The following is a 24,125-nucleotide window of genomic DNA, read 5'->3' on the forward strand; positions in this document are numbered from 1 at the left end:
TTTAGTCGTCTGTTTGAATTCTTCTCTGCCCTGCATAGGGTAATTCCAAGACGCTGGGTCATGCCTTATAGATCAACCATTTTTGGGAGAAGGATCACTGTAAATACAGAAAGCTTCCCAAATGTGAGGCTTTGCACCTTTTATCCTATTCCAGCAGTTTCAAACATACAGGGGCAAAACAAAAAGCCACCTTAAATATTTTAGATCGACTTGATCTTAGTACTTAATTGGAAATAAAAATAAAAATTGTTACTGCTTTCTGCATCTTGTAACAACGTGTCTCTGTTCGAGTAGTAAGCCCCTGTGATGTGGTCTGCAAATACCACAAGAGGCAAGCGTGGACTTCCCTCTCATGCCTGTTTCTTGCTAGGACCTTTTCTGTTTTCTAACTAGACTTTGCTTCACTAGTTAAGGCTGCAGATTTCCTTGCAGATCTCCTGGATATGCAATATCTGTACATAGATGCAACTAAAAGCCTTTAGTGACGTACCAGTTGGCGCTACACTGCAATGTTTACCTTTAAGCCCTCTATCTCTGCATAGTTCCTTTCCCTGACAGTAGGAACACTATGTATGAAGAAGAATCAGCATCAGTGACTGGGGAAAAAAATTATCAGAGCAATCTCAGAATACAGTTCTGCAATCATTTTACTGACTCCAAGCCATGTTCTTCTGTGCTGCTACTTGCACTTACATAGTCAGGACAACCTGGATTGCGCAGCCAGGACCGTCCTGGCATCATCTGTGGAGACGAGCTTAAGCCACCTTCCCAGCTGGAGTCAGCAGTGTGACTGCCAGTCCTAGCCAAGGGCTGGATTCACCCCCTTGGACTGCTCTTGTTAGCTAAAGGTGGGTCCCTTCTGCCATGCCATTTCCTCCTACCGAGTGCTGGTCAACCAGCCATCTTTTAAAGATGACAGTGCAAGTAACGTAGTAACACCTCACAGGCCTTTGCAGGCCTCACTTGTTAAGAAATACTTTAAGCTAATGGTCTCATCTGCATGATTTAATTAGCAAAGGAGCAAAGTATTCATAAAAGGATATACTACCTAGGGCTTCCTAATCTGTCTAGGTCCTCCTTACCTGAAGAATTTAAGTCACTGCTGTTATGCATAACGTCCTGCTTATTTGACAGTTTGGTGAAGAACAAGTTGTGTAATGTAGAAGTACTTGAACTCTATGACTGCCTCCCTTCAGCAGAGATCCTATCAGCAGAGGCTGTCTCTGCTGCTCTGTGTTCTCTCCTATAGCAATAAATCACTGCCATTTTGACCTGATGAAAATTGCATTCCAGTTACTCCGTGACAGAATTTGCTACTGACTTGGATTCAAACATCCTGCTTCACCCAGGAGGACAGCAGACTGATCCCTGCCAAAACCCCCTTGGTGCCACTCAGAAAGGTAAGGGACCTTTTGAAATCCCTACTGGAGCTTCAGACAAGGGTTGTCTGTATGGACAAGGACACAGGAAGTCAGGATGTCTTTAGAGACCTAATGGTAAGTCTTTTTAAGTCCAGCGGGGTCCAGTCACCCTAACTTTCCACCCAACTTTTCCTTTGTGCCACAGCCTCAGAAATGTGATTAGAAGAGCCCCAAGGACATAAACATCATTGCTCCTTTACTTCTTTTAGGCCAGACCGGTCCTTATTTATCTTGCCCTATTAACAGCAAGATTTTTTCTTGCCTAACTGATACTGGTGTTTCTCAATCCACTTTATGTGCCTCTGATTTTCCTGCAGTTCCCTTATCTCCAGAAGATACTAAATGCTCTTGTCATTTCAGGACAACCCATATGTCGTCCAGTAACAAGCCCTTGGTCTGTCACTATCATCTGCCTCATTTCTGGATACCTTGCTTTGCTTTTAAGTCCCACCACCCCAGCTGACCTTCTGGGAAAAGGCTTCTGTGTAAATTGGCTTGTGCCATATATTGTGCCCTGAATGGAATTTACCTTGATGTGCTCACACCTCGACATGGTGAATTTATGGCTTTTTTCGCTTGATGAACCTCCCACTTCAACTAACTCCACTATTTGAGGGCAGTTCAGTGAAGAAAGAGTTGTGTAACATAAAGGTATATAAACTCTGTAACGGCCTGGTTCACATCAGCAGAGTCTGTCACTGCTGCGCTGGGTTCTCTTTTACAGCTATAGCAATAAACTGCTTCTGTTCTGACCTGATTAAAATTGCATTCTGCTTATTCGGCAACAACAGTGAAATACATCTTGAGCCTTTCTTTCATAATGTTACTTTATCTTGAGCTATTATTTTTATTTAATATGAAAACTGTCATTTTCAGTTCACTATTGCCTTTCATCAGCAAATTTTCTCCTAGGTGCTAACATAAGGAACTGTTTCTCCTAGATCTGTCCTTATGAGTGTATTTCCTAATGTGGAAGAAGTATTCCCACTTTTAGCTCGGATACCAGCACTTACGACAGCAGTGACTCCCAGCTGTGTGCCAGGCAGTGCAGGGACAGAGGAGGCACTTATGGCCTCTGTCCCAGGTAGCCTCTCCTGCCCTTCTCACATAAACCCCCACACTGAACTCCCTAATCCTTCCCCCACTTTTGCACATGTGTGGACAAAAGCCCTACCTAACCCAGGTGGAACTGCTGGACTGATTCACTATGCAGTGGCGACTTTAGCTTACTGCCATGCTTGTAGTGGGGGCAGAAGGTCACCAGCACTCTGCAAGAAAGGACCTGGAACCAGAAACCAGGGGGACATCCCTTTCCACATAGGTCAGGGGTCAAGACGTGGCCTTTGAGCTACTGTCTGCAAGGAGGAGGATCCAGGCTGGGGGATCCGGTGCAGCAGCACAGCAGCAGCTCCTTGCCCACCCACCCCATCCCACCCGTGTCAGCCATTTGTACTTTCTCTGCTACAGAGCCAGTCTGGGATGCCGCCACCATTTTCCCTGGTTTAAGCAGCAATGACGTCTGTCTGCAGAGAATGATACAGGGCTGCAGCCTATTACAGTGGCTTACATCCTACAGTTTGGGAACCCCAGGTGCAGGCAGTGTGAAATCTAATTGCCAGTATGTAACATGAAGCAAACCCACAAGATTAAACAGCTTTAATGACTAATAAACGAGAAAAATTAATCTTGTAGAAATTAATGTTTTGATTTTGTTTTCAATAAATTAACTTAGCAGCAGAAATTTAGCTTACATTTTCAAAAGGCAAGTCACATTAACATTACCATATTCTCACACAGCAGATTCCATCTGCTGTGCAACTCATCGTCTTGTGGACACACCCTTAGCAATGTTGTTGCTAGTGTAGTGGTTTCATTTGGGCAGAACTTACTGCCAGTAAGGCTCTTCACCAGTTCACTGCACAGTGCTGGTGGCAGCCACTGCTCCGGCAGATCAATGTTACAGACTTCAATCCTTCCGTGCTTTACATCCATATCTACTTTAACGTCAAGAACAGAATCCTTATAGACCATGTTAAAACAGGTGCTAACACTGAACTTCGGTGTCTTTCCATACACCCATTCCCAGGTTTGTAGTTCTTTAGTTTTATTATTAATTCCAGGAAGCACAGTCTCATCAGCTGGATTTATTAAGATGATACGATGATCTATGTGGTGTTGCTTAGCATACTCTTCAGCAATGGCATCCAGGAGCATCTCACAAGTTAAACTAGGATCCTCTTCAAAGAGATTTTTCACTGAGGCAGGCACGCTAGGAGTGGCATTGCTTTTTAGCCCTTTATAAGGGCTCTTTAGCACAGACGATAAAACAAACTTGTCTGCATTACAGAGTAAGGTACAGTGGTGATAAGCAGTGGTCCTTCCCAGCTTTGCAGCAGTACCTGAGATTTTGTATTGCCTGTCTAGCAAGATGTCATATCTGTCAGTAACATGTACATCTAACTGGGGACGCAAGGCTTTCAGTGCCTTCACAACTAGTTTCAGGTTTTCTGTTCGTTCATATTTTTTTCTGGTTGTAAAGAAAGTCAAATTGATATTGCCTAAGTCATGGTAAACTGTCCCTCCTCCGCTTCTTCTCCTGGCTAGTTTTATACTTTTTTGCCTCAGTAGCCTGAGGTTGCATTCCTGCCAGGGATTCTGATGTCTCCCTATTACCACAGCAGGGGAATTTCTCCAAAGGAAAAGGACCTGTCGGTTCTCTAAATTCATGTGGTCGTGGATCCAGTCTTCCACAGCCAGATTTTGGTAAACATCATTAGAAACAGACTGGATAATGAGGCCTCCACTAGTTGTGCTTCTGAAGCCAGCTTTTGGAGTCCTGAGGATGCAGGATAGCTGAAGGCAGTTCTTTAATGATGACTGGAGTACCATGTTTTAAATAACCAGACAGCAGACGGAAGGAATGCTTGATCTGCTAAAGTTGAACATGGCAAGTGTACAACCTGCTGTTGTGACAGAAATGAAATGCTAGTGGCAGTCATGATGCAGTCATGCCCTTTCCAAAGCAGCAATGCTCCTGAAGTGATGCGAGTTGCAAGGCATGCTTCTCCTGAAGCTAGCGATGCCGTTCAAACCCTGGCACGGGCTTAATGTAAAAGCTGGGGTGGTCAGAGTAGCTTCTCCTCACAGTCCGTGGTACCTAGAAGACCAAAGGAAGAAGTGCAGTTAAGCTGCGTATTTTCCCCTCACTCAATACAGTCTTGCCAATACAATTTCACTTAGCGTATTTTGCTAAACTTGATTTTAGTACTCCGGTTTTATTAGAGGTTTTGGGTTTTTTTTTTCATTGATCTGATAAAAAACGGGCGCCACAGTTGACGAGCTTGTTGGGTCAGCGACGAGCCAGGCGAGGCGAGGCGAGGCGAGGCGAGGTGAAGTGAAGAAGCGGGCTCCGCCGAGCGACCGCCGGCCCCGCCGCCATTTGCTTCCCGCCGCAGGTGCTCCCCTCAGCCGCGGCCGCTCCTCCAGAGAGGCAGCGCCGCAGCGGCTCCCTTCGGCGGCCACCCTTCGCCGTACGGCAGCCGGCCCCGTCCCCCCGCCGCCGGGCTGCACCGAGGGGACGCAGCCCCTACCCGCCATCGTCCCCGGCCGAACTACCGGGGCAGAGGCCGGTACTCACGGCTCCCCGCCGCTCCCCCGGCGCACTCCGTAAGGCCTTCCGCTTCCCGAGGTGAGAGGTGCCGGGGGCGGGCGCCCGGCTGGCGGGACTGTCCTGCCATGCGTGAGGGACTGCCGGCCGGGGGGGGCGGGAGGGACGGCGGGGGAGGCGGCGGCGCCCCGACGATGGCGGAGTGGTGCGAGCGGCTTCGGCTGCGAGGGGCGGGAGCGGAGGGGGACACGGGGGAGCTGCGGTGAGCGAGAGTGATCAGCTGCTGTGCAACGTGCAGCCAAGCAAGTTAAGACTCTTCAGCCTGGTAAAAACAAAACAAACAAACAAACAAAAAAAACCCAAAACAAAAACCCAACCAAACCCAAAATCAAACCTGTGGTAAGAGTTTGTAAACTGATAAGTGGTATTAAAGAAAGTTGGTCGGTGTTGATCTTTACTGACTTTCCTAACTGTGAAGAGTTGGGTCATGCCAGCAAGAGGCAGATGCACAATGGATAAAAGGGATGATTCTTCATGTGAGAGCCAGCCACAGGACATGCCGGATGCAAGCAGCTTTCCTGAGCTCAGAAGGAGACCGAGCAAGTTGACACAAATGCACAGAGGCTTGCCAAATACACGGAACCTGCCCGTGGCATTCGTGAAGGTACAGAAACTAAATGTCAGTAGCATAATTTGTTAACAAGCTGGAAATGGACAAAGACTAGGTAATGAAAAAATATCTTTCACACAGCAAGATTGTCTTCAGATTTGCATTGATTTTAGAATCAGAATGATTTGTGTTGAAAGGGACATTTAGGGGTCATCTAGTCCAACCCCCCTGCAGTGAGCAGGGACACCTTCAACTAGAAGTTGAAGGCCCATCCAACCTGACCTTGAACGTTTCTAGGGATGAGGCATCTACCATCTCTCTGGGCAACCCATTCCAGTGCTTCACCACCCTCCCCTCATTGTAAAAAATTTCTTCCTTATATCCAGTCAAAATCTACCCTTCTTTAGTTTAAAACCATTACACCATGTCCTGTCACAACAGGCCTTGCTAAAGAGATTTTCTCCCTTTTTCTGGAAGTTAAAATCTTCCAATTTCTTCTCTGTCTTTGGGTGGGGATCGTATTTCAGAGGTATTACTCCTCATCTCCAAAAAGGTGAGCTCTATCCATGAATGCTTAAATAGTAGCAGCTTGCAAAAAACTCCTGTTACTGTCTCCAGAATATAAAATTTGTGCTAATGCCTAGCAGGGAAGAGAGTACATTTTCTCTGGTTCTCAGCTCAACTTGAGGCTACCTCAAGCAGCCTCTTTCAAAGACTGTTTGTATCTATGCCTGACACGAGCAGGCAATAGAAGCCACAGGATTCACACAGCCTCCTTACCCTTTTCACATCACTTTCTTCAAAGGTGCCAGTCTTCTTGTCCCTGTCTGTGCAAGCCAATCTCGTCTATCCAAGAAGAGGTGTGCAGCTAGAGGTGCTGTAAATAAGAACTCCTATCCTGGGGTATAAGAAAACATAAGATGTAATTTCTTTCATATGATTATGTTACTGGAATAAAGAAAAGCATAATTAGCCGTGTAATACCTTGATGTTTTAAGTTTACAGTGTTTGCAAACCAGTTAATACATTAGTACTAGCATTAAAAAACAGGAATGTGTTCCGACTAGGGTTGCTTGACGCTGTCAAGAAACAAGTGTAATGTTGAAGGAGATACTTGTTCTGGACAATACAACATATATCTTACAAATATGTATGTAAATTAGACGGGGTTTGGACAGAAGATAAGGTTTAATTAAAGGAAGGCTATTTTCACAAGATTAAGTCTTTGTCATCTAACACTTGTTTTGTTCTTGTCAAGCCACAGAGATTGTATGGCAATTGTTGGGAGTTTTCATCTGCAAAAGTGTCTCCTTGGATATTAATTTCTGAAAGAGATGAACCTAATTAGAGTAGGGGTGTTAAACTGAGCTGCCTGAGCTCACTGTCTGTCCCAGGTGATCAACTGTGGCAGGTTTAGAATACCCATCTTCCTTCCTGGGCCTGGACTGACAAGGCACAGCTGCTTGGCTTTGTCTCTGAAGACTTCTGACCTGTAAGCGTTGCTTGCACTGCTTTTCCCTGTCTTCCTGTGAGGCTTTCAGATTAATCAGGGGTGAAGCCTGTGCTGCACGTGTGCAGATGGGCCCAGGGAGGTTTGAATTAAAGGTAGTTGAGGGTGTTTTAAAACCAAAGAATTCCACTGAAATCAACAATGGGAGGTATTATTGCACATGTCAGAGTATGCCAATCTGTGATATTCACCCACCGCCCTGTCGCCACCCCCCCAAGACCTATGAAGAATTGAACTGTTATTTGAAGAAGTTGTCTTTTTGTTGGTCGAGGTCTGGAGAGAACATTATGTCACTTGAGGAGCGGCTTGGCTTAGCTCCCCCCGCGCCCAACAAAAAAGCCATGCAAAAAGATATAGCAGCAACCAGTCACTTAATATTCGTTGCTATTTAAAACTAAAAAGAAATATGAGCACCTTTTCTTGACTACAGTAATCTTTATTGAGGAACTATGCTAGAAGTCATAAACCAGATCTCTGAAAGTTTAATTTTGTTAGAGGAGAGTTACTCAAAAACTCCCGAGGTGAAACCAAGTAGAGAGAGAAATAATGAAAATTTCTATGAAGACAGTGCTCATAAATATTTACATCAGAATTAATTGAAAGAGAGTTTTACTGATGACTTTGTGCAAGATTTTACAGTGCATATGTTCTTACATTTTTTTGTCCTCTGATTCAGGTTTTTAAACAAGTTTTTAGATTTATTTCTAATCTCTCACTTGGTTTTTCCTCTAGCATTTCAGTCATACACACCTGTAAGGACAACAGGTATTATGATCATCTTTAAAAGCAAGATTAAAGAGGACAGAAGCACAGAGAGAGACCGCATGCTCGCTATACAGAGCTACTTGGGTAGGCTGCTGTGGTGGTACCGTGACAGAAGTTGGTATGTCCATCACAGGTGCTCAGCTTCTGCCCTGCAGGACTTGCCAGCCCAAGGGAATGGGGCAGCCTCGGTGGGAAGGGCAACATTCATAGAATCACAGAATGCCCTGAGTTGGAGGGGACCCACGAGGATCATGAAGTCCAACTCCTGTCCCTGCACAGGACAACCCCAAATTCACGGTATGTGTCCGAGGTATGTTGTCCAAGTGCTTCTTGAATAGCATCAGGCTTGGCACTGTGACTGCCTCCCTGGGGAGCCTGTTCCAGTCCTCCACCACCCTCTGGGTGAAGAGCCTTTTCCTAATATCCAACCTAAACCTCCCCTGGCACATCTTCCTGCCATTCTCTCGGGTCCTGTCATTGTGAGAATGTAATGGTTACGGAGGGCTTTTCCTTCGGGGGAGAGCTGGAGTCGGGGTGCCTACGGCCCTTCAAAATAATCCAGACCAGCCAAGGCTTTCACTCAGCTACCTGGAAAAAAGCAGACTACCTCCTGCCTTAGCCGTGCTCCCGCTGTGGAGAGCTTTGCCTGGCGGGCTGGGCGGGGCGGTTGGGAGGGCGCGGCGGCCGTCACCAGGCGCCCAGGGAACGCGGAGGGAGGCAGCTGTTGGGCCAGGGCGGAGAGCAGGAGCGGCGGCTGCAGCCGCGGGCGGGCGCCTCACCTGGCCCCGGCAGCCACCATGAGCACCTGGTGGTCCCCAGGGCACCGGGAGGGGAGAGCGGAGGGTCGCCCCAAGGTAGACACCGCCCGGGTGGGGTGTGTGGCGAGGGGCACAGGGGGAGCGGGTCTTTCAGGGACTGTTGCTGTCTATGCTGTGGAGAACAAGGAGGGAAGGAGCGTCTTAAATGGTTAATCACTGAAATACTCGGAACTCAAAAACAGGTTTGGGGACTTAATCAGTGAAAAAAGCTTACTCTGAATTGTTTTTGTCATGCTGCAAGCGTCTTTAGTGCTGCATGGAGCTTAGGGTGGTCTTGGTGCGAAGTTTCATCCCAGCGGCAAGGGGGCTGTGTTACCGCAATTCAGAGGAAATGTGTCAACAGCGGTAATTAAATCTTACTGCTTTGTGGCTAGCATAAATAATAGTTCTTTGAAGAAAATATAGTTTTTGTCATGTCTTTCAAAAAGTTCCCTTTCACAAGTTGAGTAAAAATAGTACTGTGAGTGAGCAAATACTATCTACTCTATCTCTTAATTTGAGTCCTCAATGCTCAGCAAGATACTGAAGGTACCAGTAGCTTGCAAATTACTCTAATCTCTTCCCTTTCTGGAAAGACTAGGGCAATGCATATAACTGCAGAAAGTTGTAAGTGCCTCTTTCAGAAAGAACAGAATATGAGGATGGGATTCACCTCATCTATTTTGATGTGTCAATGGTGATGATGACTGTAATAGAGACATCTAGGCTGTCTCTATTATCAGAGATACTCCTAAGGCATGATTAATTTTAGGATGAATGCCTAAAATCAATCAGGGGAATAACTTTCTAGAAACACCTCTCTGTAGATACCCAAAATTGAGTCAGCTTACTCCTAAACAAAATTATCACTTACATTGGTGCTTAAAAACACCTTGAGGCTGATGGTCAGACCGATACTTCGTGGCAGAGATTCGATTCAGATGAAGGTGAACATGTCAGAGAAATAACTCAGTGAACCAGCTGCCTTAAATTTCCTTGAAACTCTTGAATCTGAGCATGGAGAGAAACTGTTGCGGTCATGCTGGTGGTGATAATTTCCTGCTGGTGGGTAACTGCATGTTCATATTCTGTTGTTAGACCTGTGGGCTATTTCCAGTATTCTAACAGGAGCAGACTGTCAGGCATTGAATAGCAGTGTGAGGCACTGGTGTGCTTACCATCCACCCTGTCTCACTGTGGCTCATTCATCTTTCACTGAGGGACTCATTCCAGCGACCCTACTTTATCATAGTTATTCTGAGAAAGCTGCCAGAAAGCACCCATCTTTTTCTTCTTTCTTATATTTAAAAGTGTTTGTGGATTTATGAGGAAACATAAGCAGCAGTACTGCAAGTTGATGATAATTAGCTCCATATCTCTATGTTCAGCTGAATTGTACAAAATTTGAACACTTATAAATGTTTCTGGCCTTGCTCTATATTTGAGAGGATGCTGATAGAGATAATTCATAAGGTATATCCATGTTTCTTATTATCATGTATTTCCTCTATTTTGATATAGCTGAAATACAAAGTGTTGCTCTTCTGCATCCTTTTGTGCCTAGGAAGTTAAATGGTAGCATTCTTCCCCCCGGTTTACATTGATGGAACAACCTGTCATGAGCTAGAGCAGAATGCAATGACATGACAGGAGTGAAGGTTGTTTGTACTTTATGTTTTTTCTACGGCTATCCATATTTTCAAGATAGTGTGGTATTGGTTTTTGAGTCTATAAAGCATTAAGTGATCAGTAATTTTATCTGCTTACAGACCACTTTCATCATATGGCATAGTCAGCACAATTGCAAATCACAGAATCACAGAACGGTAGGGGTTGGAAGGGACCTCTAGAGATCATCTTGTCCAACTCCCCTGCTTGAGCAGGGACACCTAGAGCAGGGGCACAGGAACGCGTCCAGGTGGGTTTTGAATGTTTCCAGGGAAGGAGACTCCACACCCTCCCCGGGCAGCCTGTGCCACTGCTCTGGCACCCTCACAGGAAAGAAGTTTTGTCTCATGTTTAGCTGCAACTTCCTGTGTTCTGATTTGTGCCCATTGCCCCTTGTCCTGTCATTGGGCACCACTGAAAAGAGTCCAGGCCCATCCTGACACTCACCCTTCAGATATTTATAGGTATTAATGAAATCCCTCCACAGTCTTCTCTTGTCCAGGCTGAACAAACCCAAGTCTCTCAGCCTTTCCTCATAAGGGAGATGCTCCAGCCCCCTGATCATCTTGGTAGCTCTCTGCTGGACTTGCTCGAGCAGTTCCCTGTCCTTCTTAAACCGGAGGACCCAAAACCGGACACAGTACTCCAAATGTGGTCTCACCAGGGCAGAGTAGAGGGGGAGGATAACCTCTCTCGACCTGCTGGCCACACTCCTTTTAATGCAGCCCAGGATACTGTTGGCCTTCTTAGCCACAAGGGTACATTGCTGGCTCAGGGTCAGCTTGTTGTCCACCAGCACTCCCAGGTCCTTCTCAGCAGAGCCACTTTCCAGCAGGTCAGCCCCCAACCTGTCCTGGTGCGTGGGGTTGTTCCTCCCCAGGAGCAGGACCTTGCCCTTGCTCTTGTTGAATTTCATCAGGGTCCCCTCGGCCCAGCTCTCCAGCCTGTCCAGGTCTCATTGGATGGCAGCACAGTCTTCTGGCGTGTCAGCCACTCCTCCCGGTTTGGTATCATCAGCAAACTTGCTGAGGTTACACTCTATCCCTTCATCCAGGCCATTGATGAATATATTAAACAGGACTGGACCCAGCACAGACCCCTGGGGAACACCACTAGTGACAGGCCTCCATCCAGACTCTGCCCCATTGTTCACGACCCTCTGAGCTCTGCCGTTCAGCCAGTTCTCTATCCACCTCACTGTCTGCTCACTTAATCCACACTTCCTAATTTTACCTGTAGGGATGTTGTGGGAGACAGTGTCGAATGCCTTACTGAAGTAAAGATAGACAACATCCACTGCTCTCCCTTCATGCCATCATAGAAGGCTATCAGGTTGGTCAAGCATGATCTTCCCTTGGTAAATCCATATTGACTACTTCTGATAACCTTCTTGTCCTCTACAAGCCTGGAGATGACCTCCAGGATGAACTGCTCCATCACCTTTCTGGAGATGGAGGTGAGGCTGACTGGCCTAGAGTTTCCCAGGTCCTCTTTCTTGACATTTTTGAAGACTGGAGTGACATTTGCTTTCCTCCAGTCCTTGGGCACCTCTCCTGTCCGCCATGACCTTTCAAAGATGTACCTGAAGAAAACTCTCTGAATATTAGAATCGAGTGAATGTTGCAGAATTCCATATTCAGTGATACTGATTATTCATGCATTACAGGATCAGCATGTGCAAACAATGGAGTTTCTGCATTGCACTGTATCCATATCTTGATTAGGCTGGGATTTTAGAAATCTGAGGACTCAGAAAATTGAAAAGATTTATGAGGCTTTAATGCTCCAATCGACAGAGCTGTTACAATATGTTGATGGTGCCAAAATAGCATCTTCTGGTTTCTTACAAAAAGGCCATATAATATTTCTTATAAGACAGTTTTATTTGGGGGAAATTATTAATCTTATATTGATTATTTGATGAATTAGGATTAATACCTGATGTGCTACATTTCTGCTGGCCTTCGTGAAGTAAAAATCAATCTTTTCAAAATGGTGCTAGTAGTGTGCATATTCTTCATTTCTGAATGACATATACTGATTTTTTAAAGTGTAAATTACTTCTTATTATTAAATATTTCCTGCAAATCCATCAAAAAAAGATGAAGTAGAATACTTCCTTCCTCCTTGTCCTCACAGATTGAAGATATGAAGGAGATAAACCATGAGCTAAGGCAACATGTCAGACAACTGCTTGATAAGGATCAAGTGGTGGGAAGTCAAGTGGATAGGTTCACCTATAAAAATGATCATCTGTCTAAAGAACTGGCTGTAATTGGCAAACTGTCTGAGCAGCTGGAAAAAGAATTGCTACTGAACACTGCTGATAAGGAGCTTGAGGAAGCAAAGGTATTAGAATTAATATTGTGCAGTGATATTTTTACGTTTGCTAATATTATGGGGAACTGTTTGGGGTTTTTTTGTTGGTTGGGTTTTTTTTAACATTTTGGGCTGGATTTCTAGCTTTCATCTCTGCTTTGAAGTATATTTGCTGGGATGAAGGAGTAGGTTCTGGCCAGTGTGGTAGTATTCAATTGTAGAATGGTTCAAGGACTAAATCACGCGTGCAGTTGGAAAGAATGTAATTTCATTGAAAACTGCTTTTGATTTCACAGAATAATAGCAAATTGCATTCTATGCACGTACGATTATGTGATTTAGTAGTAGTGGTCAGATGGGAGAAAGCATATCCTTTGTTTGCAATTAGTGTGACTACATGCTTACTTCTTTAGCCCATAGGTGTTAGTCAAACAGTCCCTGTTTTCAAAAGTTTGTTGGTCAGTCAGTTCTGGGAAAAGGTATCTCATGCTTCCCTTTACATTCACTAACCTGAGAGTAACTCAGCTGTTAACTGTTTTTCCTAATCCTGGACTGCATATGAAGATAAAACTTTCAACTGATTCCCTTGTAGATTAAGTTTATTGTTACTAAATTGTATGGTTTTAGCCTATTCAAACTAGAAAACATGTACAAAATGCTCCTTTGGACTAGACCGTTGAGCTAAAATGCTGGCTCTGCACTAACATTTATACAAAATTAATGGATCTCTTCCTCTCAATTTTTTTTATGGTAGATTCAAATTCAACACCAGCAGAACAAGATAAAGAAGCTGGAACACATGGTGAAAACACTGAAATCTGTGAGTTAAATTTGTATCCTTAATAGAGATGTAGCTATGAAATCAGGTTGTTTCCACATTAAATTAATACTTGTACAAGTGAATTTCACTTACTTTGTTTTCACTGGTAACAGACAAGTTATACAATGGATAAACATATCTGTTTTCATTTGTAGTTCACTGTCTCTACATGGACAGTAATCTGTTTCTGTTTTGCAACTAGCCTGTAATGATTTTGCTTTTGTGAATCTTAATAATTTTTTCTTACATTGCATATAACTGTTTTAATACCTTGTAAATCACTTGAAAAACAGAAAAAAGTAAAATTTTTTCTTTAAAATTTTTACCTTAATCTGTCTTCCTTAAGGTGTAATGATACTGTTGGTATATTTTGAAATGTATACAATGTTGTAATTGTAGAAACATTTGTCAGTGGTAAATCTAATTGAAATTAACATTTGAATTTAGTAAGTGGACTCATTCACTTTCTTCCAGTATAAATTGATAGGGAATTTTCTTGTGTTCAAGATAATAATTTTTTACTGAATTTAAAGATTTGTCTCAAATTTCAGGGAGGTGGGAGTGGCTGGGTTTTTTCATTCCTGTATAAAATATTTGAGCTTCTGCCACAATTCTGCAAATAACCCCCCTCTGGAAAAGAAAAAAACCCAAACCACTGACCATGTAGAGCTTACTGCTCAATTATCCTGGAAAGTTTTGATCCTTTAGCCAGAAAGTTTGGGATTTGAGACCTAGATTCACTGAGAGATTTAGATGATTAATTTATAAATTTTCAGGAATTTAAAGACTTACTTCTGCATGTGCCTTAACAAAAATAGTAAAATTGCAGAGTTTAGTGTTCCCTAGGTACTTAAACTTTCATGGGTCCGGGTACTTTCAACAGATAGATTGTAATGGAGAGGGATTTGGTGTGCAATTTTGAACTTCGGAATTGCAGTTCATCTTCAAAATCTGTTTTAGGGCCCTACATGATTTCCTGGATTTCAACTGTACTTATTTGCACACTATATTTCCATTTAAAAAATTTTCCTTCCATGGATCTTAAGCAAACATAGTGGCCCAATTTCTTTCACATTTAAAAACTCATTATATATTCCAATACAAATCTACTTAATTGTCCTCCTTAGTTTTGAACAGATATATTCCAAGTTAATTACATTTAGCTTTTATGTCCTTTTCTGTCCTGTTAGATCCGTTTTAGGAGATTCAGACGTATTCTGCAATATAACAAAAAAGCCAAACTACAGACATTCAGAAGTTATTTTAAAGTATTAAATGGATATTTATTTTAGATATCTGCTTCATCTTCATTTTGAAGAGTATGTTTATCCATTTTATGTTGAAATATCATTTATTACAAAAGTTCTATTTCAGTGAATCATTTTTGCGCATGCAGGTTATTTTAGAAACAGAAGCTGAAATAAAGCAAGTGAAGTCACCTTCAAGGCTTGATACCTTTATTAAGACGTTGGAACCGGACAGACAGTACTGTAAATGTGAGACAGAATTTGCTGAGGGTATTTAGAAATGCATTTTCAAATCCTAAGCAAACCTCATGTGGCAGCATGTCAAAAAAATTTTCATCCATCCAGGTGAGGCTGGGAAAACACTTTGCAAGAGGAGGAATGTGTTTTTTTAAAATGTTGGTTTATCTTACGCTAAACTACCAAAGCCATTAATACCAGGAAGAAAAACTAATCACTTATAAACAGAAGGGTGCGTAAGAGAGGAATGGGCCAATAATGTGAACTTAACTGCCACTTTACACTGCATGCGTGTCTATCACTTTAAATGGTTACTGACAACTGCTTACGTATTAAGTAATTATTAACATGATTGTCAGTACCATTTGTGATAGACATTTGCCACTCAGAATAATGCATTTTAGTGTAGTTAGTGTATTTTAGAAACTGGTATGTATATCTGGTCTCTAATACTAAGAAATATATATGTACAGTCTTGACTATCTAGAGGTTACTAGGTTGAAGGCTTATTAAATCTTTTTCTAGACATTTCCAAACCAGATATAATAAGAAAGCATATCAAGTTTTGTTTCTGTACTTCAACTTTATATCACCTTATTCTTTAAGGGAGTGAGTTCTGATCCACAAGTTTTGCAAATATTGAGAGAACGTGAAGAACTTAAGTCAACGCTGAAAAAATATGAGCGCCTTGTGGCAGAAATTCAGGGTAACTTCAAAGTTTTAACAGCTGAGAGAGACAAAATTGTCAATCTTTATGAACAGGTAATTTTATTTATATTTTTATGATTAATTAAAATAACTTAATATGATGTGCAAGAAAAAAAATCCTAGGTTTGTGTAAAAAAATAAAAGCAAAGCATATATTTTAAAAATAGAAAAAAGTTGTGGAAATTCTATGATTTGAATCTTTCAGTTAAATACAAGTTTGTAAGTGCTGTCCTCACTTAAGAATGTTTTTCTGAATCAAAGAATGTAAGCGAAAATCATTACTTCATCTTTGATATTGCACAGTTTCTGGGACACTCTGCATTACCAGCCACATGCCACTGTAACATATTACCTTATCTACTCCATTTTTTTGTTATGCTGCTGTTATTAAAAACAGGCACAGGAAGAGATTTCCCGACTTCGTCAGGAAATTATCAAATGCCCCAGGACTCGTAAAAGTACTGTGACAGCTCAAGCTATGTTAAGACATGTGGAGATTGAAAGGGATACAGCACTGTCAGATTTCCAAAGGATGACTACAGAACGCGATAGCCTCAGGGAGCAGTTAAAGGTTTGATTGCCCCCCAGCCCCAGTGCCCCCAAGGTTATTTAACATGAAAACTACTTAGTACTGTAATTAAAGTTGCTAAAGATGTCTATTCTAATCTTGAAAGTTAATTGCATTACATGTCTGTGGTGAGTTCAGAATTATTCTTTGTGTGTTCTTATTGTTATTTGATACAGATTTCCCAAGACACTGCGTTTAATGAAAAGGCTCATTTGGAACAGAGAATTGAAGAGCTAGAAACTACCATTCAAAATGTAAGGGAAAATAATTACTTATGGAATTGTAAATGTAATACAGCTGAGCCAGCACTGTGCCCTTGTGGCTAAGAAGGCCAACAGTATCCTGGGCTGCATTAAAAGGAGTGTGGCCAGCAGGTCGAGAGAGGTTATCCTCCCCCTCTACTCTGCCCTGGTGAGACCACATTTGGAGTACTGTGTCCGGTTTTGGGTCCTCCAGTTTAAGAAGGACAGGGAACTGCTCGAGCAAGTCCAGCAGAGAGCTACCAAGATGATCAGGGGGCTGGAGTATCTCCCTTATGAGGAAAGGCTGAGAGACTTGGGTTTGTTCAGCCTGGACAAGAGAAGACTGTGGAGGGATTTCATTAATACCTATAAATATCTGAAGGGTGAGTGTCAGGATGGGCCTGGACTCTTTTCAGTGGTGCCCAATGACAGGACAAGGGGCAATGGGCACAAATCAGAACACAGGAAGTTGCAGCTAAACATGAGACAAAACTTCTTTCCTGTGAGGGTGCCAGAGCAGTGGCACAGGCTGCCCAGGGAGGGTGTGGAGTCTCCTTCCCTGGAAACATTCAAAACCCACCTGGACGCGTTCCTGTGCCCCTGCTCTAGGTGTCCCTGCTCAAGCAGGGGAGTTGGACAAGATGATCTCTAGAGGTCCCTTCCAACCCCTACCGTTCTGTGATTCTGTGATGTTCACAGTTAATCCTGCAGGCCCAAACTGACTGCTTTAGAATCATAGAATCATAGAATTGTTAAGGTTGGAAAAGACCCTTAAGATTGAGTCCAACTGCTAAGATTGAGTCCAACCACTGTTTTTTCTGTTGGGAAACAACAGGCTGAGAGCAGTGGATGTCATTTACCAAGATAGTAGCAAGGTTTGGTGCTGTTATCTGCCATGTTCTTGTATCCAGGTTAGGATGTTACGGTCTGGATGGGTGAGCAACTATATGAGGGAAAATTTGATTGGATGTTCAGTCTTGTCAGGTGGCAGTTAATTTGGCCTGGAGACTTTTAATGTGGAGCACCACAGGGGTTTGTTCTGAGGCCTGTCCTGCTGAATATCAGTGACCTGAAGGAGGCAACAGAATATGTGCTCATAAAGTTTGCAGGTGACACCAAATTAGGGAAGACTCTTGATATACTCAAGAGCAGGACTGTCATCCACAGAGACCAAGACAGGTAGGAAGAATGGTGGAAGGATGAGCAATGATGGGCATCAGTTGAAATGAGAAGTGTTCAGGCTGAATACAAGGAAATGCTTCTTTCCCATGAGGACAGTGGAGCAGTCCTCAGCCTTGGAGATTTTCAAGACTGGACTGGACAAAGCCCTGAACAACCTGACCTCAGAGCTGGCCCTGCTTTGTGCAGGAATTTAGACTAGAGACCTCCTGGAGTCCATTCCAAAGTGAATTTTCATATGTTTGTATGTCATTAAGACCTGAGGCTCCAAAACCAAACGTAATTGTACTGTTCTGGCAAGTCCTGTTTAATATGGTGTTGTGGTTTAACCCCAGCTGGCAACTAAGCCCTGCACAGCTGCTCACTCACTCCTCCCCAGTGGGATGGGAGAGAAAATCGGAAGAGTAAAAGTGAGAAAACTCGTGGTTGAGATAAAGACAGTTTAATAGATAAAGTAAAAGCCAGGTATGCAAGCAAAGCACAACAAGAAATTCATTCACCACTTCCTACTGCCAGCAGGTGTTCAGCCATCTCCAGCAAAGCAGGGCTCCATCAGGCATGACGGTTAGTTGGGAAGACAAATGCCATAATGCCAAACATGTCCCCTTACTTCCTTCTTCTTCCCCCACCTTTATATGCTGAGCATGATGTCATATGGTGTGGGATATCCCTTTGGTCAGTCGGGGTCAGCTGTCCCAGCTGTGTCTCCTCCCAGCTTCTTGTGCACCCCCAGCCTGCTCGCTGGTGGGGTGAGAAGCAGAAAAGGCCTTGACTCTGTGTGAGCACTGCTTAGCAGTAATGAAAACATCCCTGTGTTAACAACACTGTTTTCAGCACAAATCCAAAACATAGCCCCATACTAGCTACGACGAAGAAAATTAACTCTACCCCAGTCAAAACCAGTGCATATGGTTTAAGTTACTTGTGTGTGCAATTGTTTGCTAACATATGGTGCTAAAACAGAAAACGAGAACATTAGTAAAATGAATATACATCTTAAAATATATTTACAGTCTTGGTAGAACTTGATTTTTAAATAGATTAACATTGATTTCTGTAGTGTATCTTTCTTCGAGGTCTTGTGGTTATAAATTCTGGTTCATTTTCTTTGTCCTCTTCAATCTTTTAAATCCTACCAAGCTTCTAAGTATAGTTCCAAGGATTATAATATTAAACTGACTGCATCTGTGATGAAGAATACACTGTCGGCTTAAATAGCTCTGAGTACTCCGAGTAGTAAATTAGCTTTAATCACATGCTTGACAAATGATGTGTAGCGAATATTTGGAATAGTCTTGTTTTAGGTGCATCGTCTTATTTCTTCAGTTCATTTGGTAACCTTTGAGGGTGATACATCAAAATGAAATTTATGGCACTAATATTGAAAAAGTTACTGCATACCAGAGGCTTACTGACTTGCTCTTCAGCAGTCTGACCTTTGATTATAGCAACACAGAAATTAGTACTGAAAGAAGCAGTAAATGAGGAGAGGGATGAGGCTGAGAATTTTTTATCTTAAAAAAGGTGCTTCAAATAATTTAGAAAGGACAGTTCTTTAAATGTTAAGTGTAAGCATTTTTGCCAGAGATAGGTTAGTGGTTAGACTTGATGATCTGAAGGGACTTTTCCAACCTTAACGATTCTATGATTCTATGATTCATTTTAATAATGAAACACAACTTTCTTTAAACTGGAGATTTCAAGCTAGCTTTGCTGGAGTCTGTGTAAGAGTTTCTGGACCCTTTCTTTGTTATAGGCCCAGACCTGAAGGCCTCATGGTGGTAACTTGGTCATATAGTGCTTTATGCAACTGTTTTACAGTGATTTCTCTACGCAGTTATCAGCATAGCTATATAACTTAGTAGAGGTCTAAATCCATCATTGGTAATATTGTAACCAGAACTGCGATTTTTCCCTTCCTACACTAATAATAATGTTTTCTGTTATGTTATTTTGCACTGAAAACTTTTCATGTTGATCAATGCCAAACATTTTTGTCCTTGGGCATAATGACCAGCCTAAAATTTATTTTAATAAATGAAAATATCCCCAGAGATCTGAAAGCAGGAAAATGATTGTCCTTCAAAGGAAGTGAAAACAGTATTTCAGCTCTTTGCAAACTACCTTCACTAGACTTGGAGTCAGGCCCTGACTAAATGAGATTCTTGGACATTTCTCCTTCAGTAAAAGATTTGTGCTAAAAACAGAGTAGAATTTGAATTAATAGGAGAAGTTCTATGTACCCATCAGCTTTTTTCAGCTTTTAATATTTTATTATATTTATAGTTAGATAGGGAACAGTTAGAACAGATGTCCAGAGTAGAGCTAATGAAAGACACCATTGATTCTCTGGAAACTGAGATGAAGAGACTGGCAAGAAAAGCACTGGACTCTGAAACTGAGCTGAGCCGACAGGAAGCTGAATATGTTTCACTTAGGTAAGTAAAAGTATATAATTACATTAGTCTGATGAGTAATGTCAGCCTATGTTTGTTGGTTTTCGTAACTGTTATATAGCTCAAAGGGAAAGGAATTTATGATAGTAGTTCTTAAGAACCATCCTTCTTTTTAGAATGAAATTGTTTTCCACAGTGCTTATTTATATGTAAATGTTCTTGGCTTGTTGGTATTATATGCTGAAAATCATCTTCAGTGAAAGTAAAATTCACTCTGAATTGGAGTTAGGAGCTTTCTACTAGAAGCTGCAAGGATTGATGTTTTTTGGTAAATTGCATCTGAATTTTAAAAAATTTATTTTTATTATTGTTTTTATAGAGGCAAACAAACATGTAAACTAATGAGTGTCACGTGTAGTTAGTTTCAAACATCTTTTTCTTAGTCTTGGAGTTTTTTCATGAGAGGAAATAAAACTGAAGCCTTGCATAGGGTTTGTGGCCTGCTGCTCAGCTGGAGTTCTTAACCACGTCTGAAGCACACAGTGAGACTAGACTCAATCGAAGCCTTTAGGGAAGAAAGCACAGGTCAGCAAATGCAAGATGAAAAAGGATAATTTACTGACTGGAGGGAAAGACGAAGCACGTGTGAAGAGTGTGTGGAGATAAGGAGGACTAGATTGCACACTGAGCTAGGCTACAGAGTGAACAGACCGCAAGAGAAGATACTGTGACTTTTTCCTCTTGTATTTCCTTAAATATAATTCAGTTAGGCAAACACTCTCCTAAACCTGTGTGTCTTTACAAGTGACTGGTGTAGTCGACAGGTGGGTGTTGCAGGCTTTTGTGTTGGATTATGACTGGTGGGAGTGCTGGGTGCTAGCGTGCAATATTATGCTGGCCTGCAATGCCTCTCTAAGGATGCTGTGCTTTCTAAAATGCCATGAACTCCTTTGCAAGTTCAGTCCTGAGTTACTACTGCTTTATAATAAGTTGTCAGATCTATGAACACTGTAAACTGTAAAAGATTGAGTTGTTGAAGATTAGTTGCTGCTACTAAAATATCTTTTTCTTTTCCCCACAAACCAGGCTGATAGTTCCTTCACTTTCTTCAACAGTTTCAGAATCATTAATATTACTACTTGATTTGAACATATGACTTGGGTATAACTTAAAATAGGTCAAGCATTCCAATGTATGTCCCAGATGATTTTTATTTTAATAATTTCTGAGAAGTTTTTATGTCCACCTGCTGTAAAGAATGCTTCTTATTCTTCTGGAGTATTCAGACTTCAATATCCAGAGATCAAGGTTAAAATTAATAAAAGATCCCAAGCAGGCTTAAATATACAGAAGAATCTTGCTTTTTCTTAACTTTTGCAATTTTAGTGACATTTCAAAAAGGAAAAAATTAACATATAAACTTCTGCATTCCCCTGTTGAATGCTTCTGCTTTTCCAGTTTATTGAATGAAAAGACAGAACAGAGTCTTTCAGAGGCTCAGCAAAGCCTTATTAAGAAAAAGTATGAAATGCAACTTACCCAAGAGAAAATTATGCTTTTGGATGAAAAAATCGGTGAGTGACATATTCAGTTTTTGTAATAAAATTCAATAGGCTAATGGTTATATTACAGCATTTTTCTTTTTCTTTTCTTCTTACGGGCTGAAAGAAAAAGTATTGAATGCAAATCTACTTTTGACAGTTTTAGCATTTCAAGTGCAAAACATCTGTTTGCTTTCATTATTGGAAAGTGTTTGCATTTTAAAATTATGTCATAAAGCTCTCAGGTAAGTTTCAGTGACAGCACACACTGTCAGCTGAACAATATGTGTTGATTCCAATGTGCAGTGTCTGAGCACATCAGTTATATTTATGATTCACTAAGGCAGTGCTAGCACCTCTCGGCGTCATAAGATGATGACGATGGAATTGGGAAAACATCCTTTATATCCTATACTGTATGTTGCACCTTTTTTATATTATGGGAGTAAAGGAAGTGGATATAGGAATTATTATTCCTGTAGTGGCAAGGAATGTGTTCTCACTTCCAAAATTACAACTATATTGTGTTAGACATCTTCTGTTATTTTCTATAGATGCAGTTGTCATAATCTGTTCTAAATGGCAGTGCTGAATTTGTGATGGGAAAATAAAGCTAACCTAGAGATAATGACATGTAATGTTAGAGCTGCCTTATGCTATTAAAACATCTTGTTTTCTGTTACTTACAAATTTCAAACTCTATTTATTTGGATTTAAACATTTCATTCAAGATGAACATTTCATTCAAATAAATAAATTGCTTTGAATAAGCATTCAAAGTGAACTTAATTTTTTTAACACTTTAGCTAAGGTGTTTAAGCCACTCCTGAGAAGGCTAGAGAAAAAGATGTTTTGTCTACGTTAAAACCCACATATTTTGTTTTAAAAGTCCTATATCCCTGGTACAGTAAAGCAAGGGATGTAATATTTGATAGGCATGTCAGTCTGTGTGTTGTTGCATGCTTTTGATCGTTCCCAGGAAATGTGTCCAAGTGAAGCATATTTTAAGACTAAAAAAAAAACCAAAAAGTTCATTAAAGCTGAACAGAGGCTTTTCAGAATTTGGCATCTGAGGTCTCATATCATGATTGAAGCATGTTCCAACCTAGATTCATTAGGATTTTTCATTACTGTGAGGCAAGTACAGGCAAAAAAAATCTTGAAATTAATGGAGACCGTCTATATTGTGCTAATATCTTGTCACCACAGGGATAACAGTGGAAGATCCTGAAGGAGAGGAACTACGCTATGGGTATAGGGAGAGAATGTACTAAGAGAAAACAATTGAGAGGCTTTTACTGAAGGATCAATAAAGAGAGGATACTGAGATTACAATTTGGATGAGGCAGCGTAATCCTACTGAAATAGGTAGGAGAAGTAAACTTAATAAAGAGCCAGGAGACAAGAATAGGGATATTGGCTGGACAAGAATTTCCAGTGAGGAAGACTGGCTATCAGGGGAGACTGTAAGCAGGAAACGGCGAGATTGGGAGCCAGTGAATGGACAGACAGAGTGTGGATATGGCACCAGGGAAAGCTGGGGCAATGCAAGAAATCAGAGTCTGAAAATGAATAAGGGCGGGGGGTAGGGGAGCGAAGAATGATCAGAGGCATCCAGTGAGGAGAGCTAGTATGAAGTGGTTAAAGAGACTGGAAAAATCCTAAAAATTGGATGACTAGTTCAGAGATTGTGGGTAGGACTTGGAGCTATTGGACACACACCATGACTAGAGCCAGTGGGCAGCTATACACACAGAATAATTAGGACTGGGACAATAAAACTGAAAGCAGGAGAAAGATTGGAAGTAAAAGGAGATTGAGATGGAAAATGTGGATTTAGGTATTTAGGTTTGGTAGGGAAGGAATCTAGGATGAGAAACCTTAAGACTTGGGGCTGACCAAAGTGAAGAGAAAGGATGAGCAGCTAATGGTATCTTCTTGGAGTGGTAGAATTGGAGAAGATGGAAAGAAAGTGTGTGTGCCCACTAGAGAACTTTTTCCCTTTTGGAGTCTGTAATGGAATTTGAGATTTCCAAGTCTTGTGTTACCTTCTCATGACAGCAAAATAATGTAAGCTTTGCAAAGTGTCTCTTTCCAGTGCTTGTCTGCAGAGAGAACAGCAGTACAGTCCCCCAGTGGTTCGTCTTCTATGTCATGTGCCACATGGTGGGAATCCAAATCGTGCTTTTTGTTTTTCACACAAGTTAAATAACTTATTTCAGACAAACACTAAGAAGTTGGGAATGCCGGTCTTAAGGTTGTCTGTACTACTTAATAAATAAACTCCAAGTTTATTTTTTTTAACTTACAGTGTTGTTTTTAATGACATTACCATGTGGTGTTTTTCTGTAGGAGCCTTTGTGCCAACTTTTGCAGAGTTTTGTAGGGAGCAAATCAGTGTTGTCTAGTGAAGCAAACTTGTCTGTCTCCTTAGCCAAAAGTACAGTGAATAAAGCAGGTAATTGCAGAAAGAGAAAGCATACGCTATTT

General features: G+C 41.7%; 2 protein-coding genes across 3 annotated transcripts in view; one reads left to right on the forward strand and one right to left on the reverse strand.

Moving 5' to 3' along the window:
• Positions 1 to 3,060: 3,060 nt before the first annotated feature.
• Positions 3,061 to 5,143, reverse strand: LIPT1 (lipoyltransferase 1). 2 transcript variants are annotated; one of them, XM_075092941.1, is made up of 2 exons: positions 5,059 to 5,143; positions 3,061 to 4,578 (listed from the first exon to the last, which is right to left on the reverse strand). In XM_075092941.1, exon 2 carries the CDS (start codon positions 4,308 to 4,310, stop codon positions 3,189 to 3,191), a length of 1,122 nt encoding a protein of 373 aa, XP_074949042.1. In that variant the 5' UTR covers positions 4,311 to 4,578; positions 5,059 to 5,143; the 3' UTR covers positions 3,061 to 3,188. The 2 variants fall into 2 exon arrangements, with proteins under 2 accessions (XP_074949042.1, XP_074949033.1); XM_075092932.1 differs by having other exon boundaries at positions 5,012 to 5,089.
• A 3,567-nt stretch (positions 5,144 to 8,710) lies between these two features.
• Positions 8,711 to 24,125, forward strand: part of TSGA10 (testis specific 10) — a 33,877-nt gene continuing 18,462 nt past the window's right edge. Inside the window, exons 1-8 of the mRNA XM_075083123.1 lie at positions 8,711 to 8,767; positions 12,518 to 12,727; positions 13,452 to 13,517; positions 15,608 to 15,763; positions 16,107 to 16,280; positions 16,454 to 16,531; positions 19,985 to 20,136; positions 21,553 to 21,668. Of these exons, the coding sequence (XP_074939224.1) occupies positions 8,711 to 8,767; positions 12,518 to 12,727; positions 13,452 to 13,517; positions 15,608 to 15,763; positions 16,107 to 16,280; positions 16,454 to 16,531; positions 19,985 to 20,136; positions 21,553 to 21,668 (1,009 nt within the window). The remainder of the gene's footprint in view (positions 8,768 to 12,517; positions 12,728 to 13,451; positions 13,518 to 15,607; positions 15,764 to 16,106; positions 16,281 to 16,453; positions 16,532 to 19,984; positions 20,137 to 21,552; positions 21,669 to 24,125) is intronic.

The sequence above is a fragment of the Phalacrocorax aristotelis genome, chromosome 1 (genome assembly GCF_949628215.1).
Source record: "Phalacrocorax aristotelis chromosome 1, bGulAri2.1, whole genome shotgun sequence".
Taxonomy (NCBI): domain Eukaryota; kingdom Metazoa; phylum Chordata; class Aves; order Suliformes; family Phalacrocoracidae; genus Phalacrocorax; species Phalacrocorax aristotelis.

Excerpts from the sequence above, each read along its gene's own strand:
- LIPT1 (XM_075092941.1), bottom strand. The coding sequence starts at position 4,310 with ATGGTACTCCAGTCATCATTAAAGAACTGCCTTCAGCTATCCTGCATC.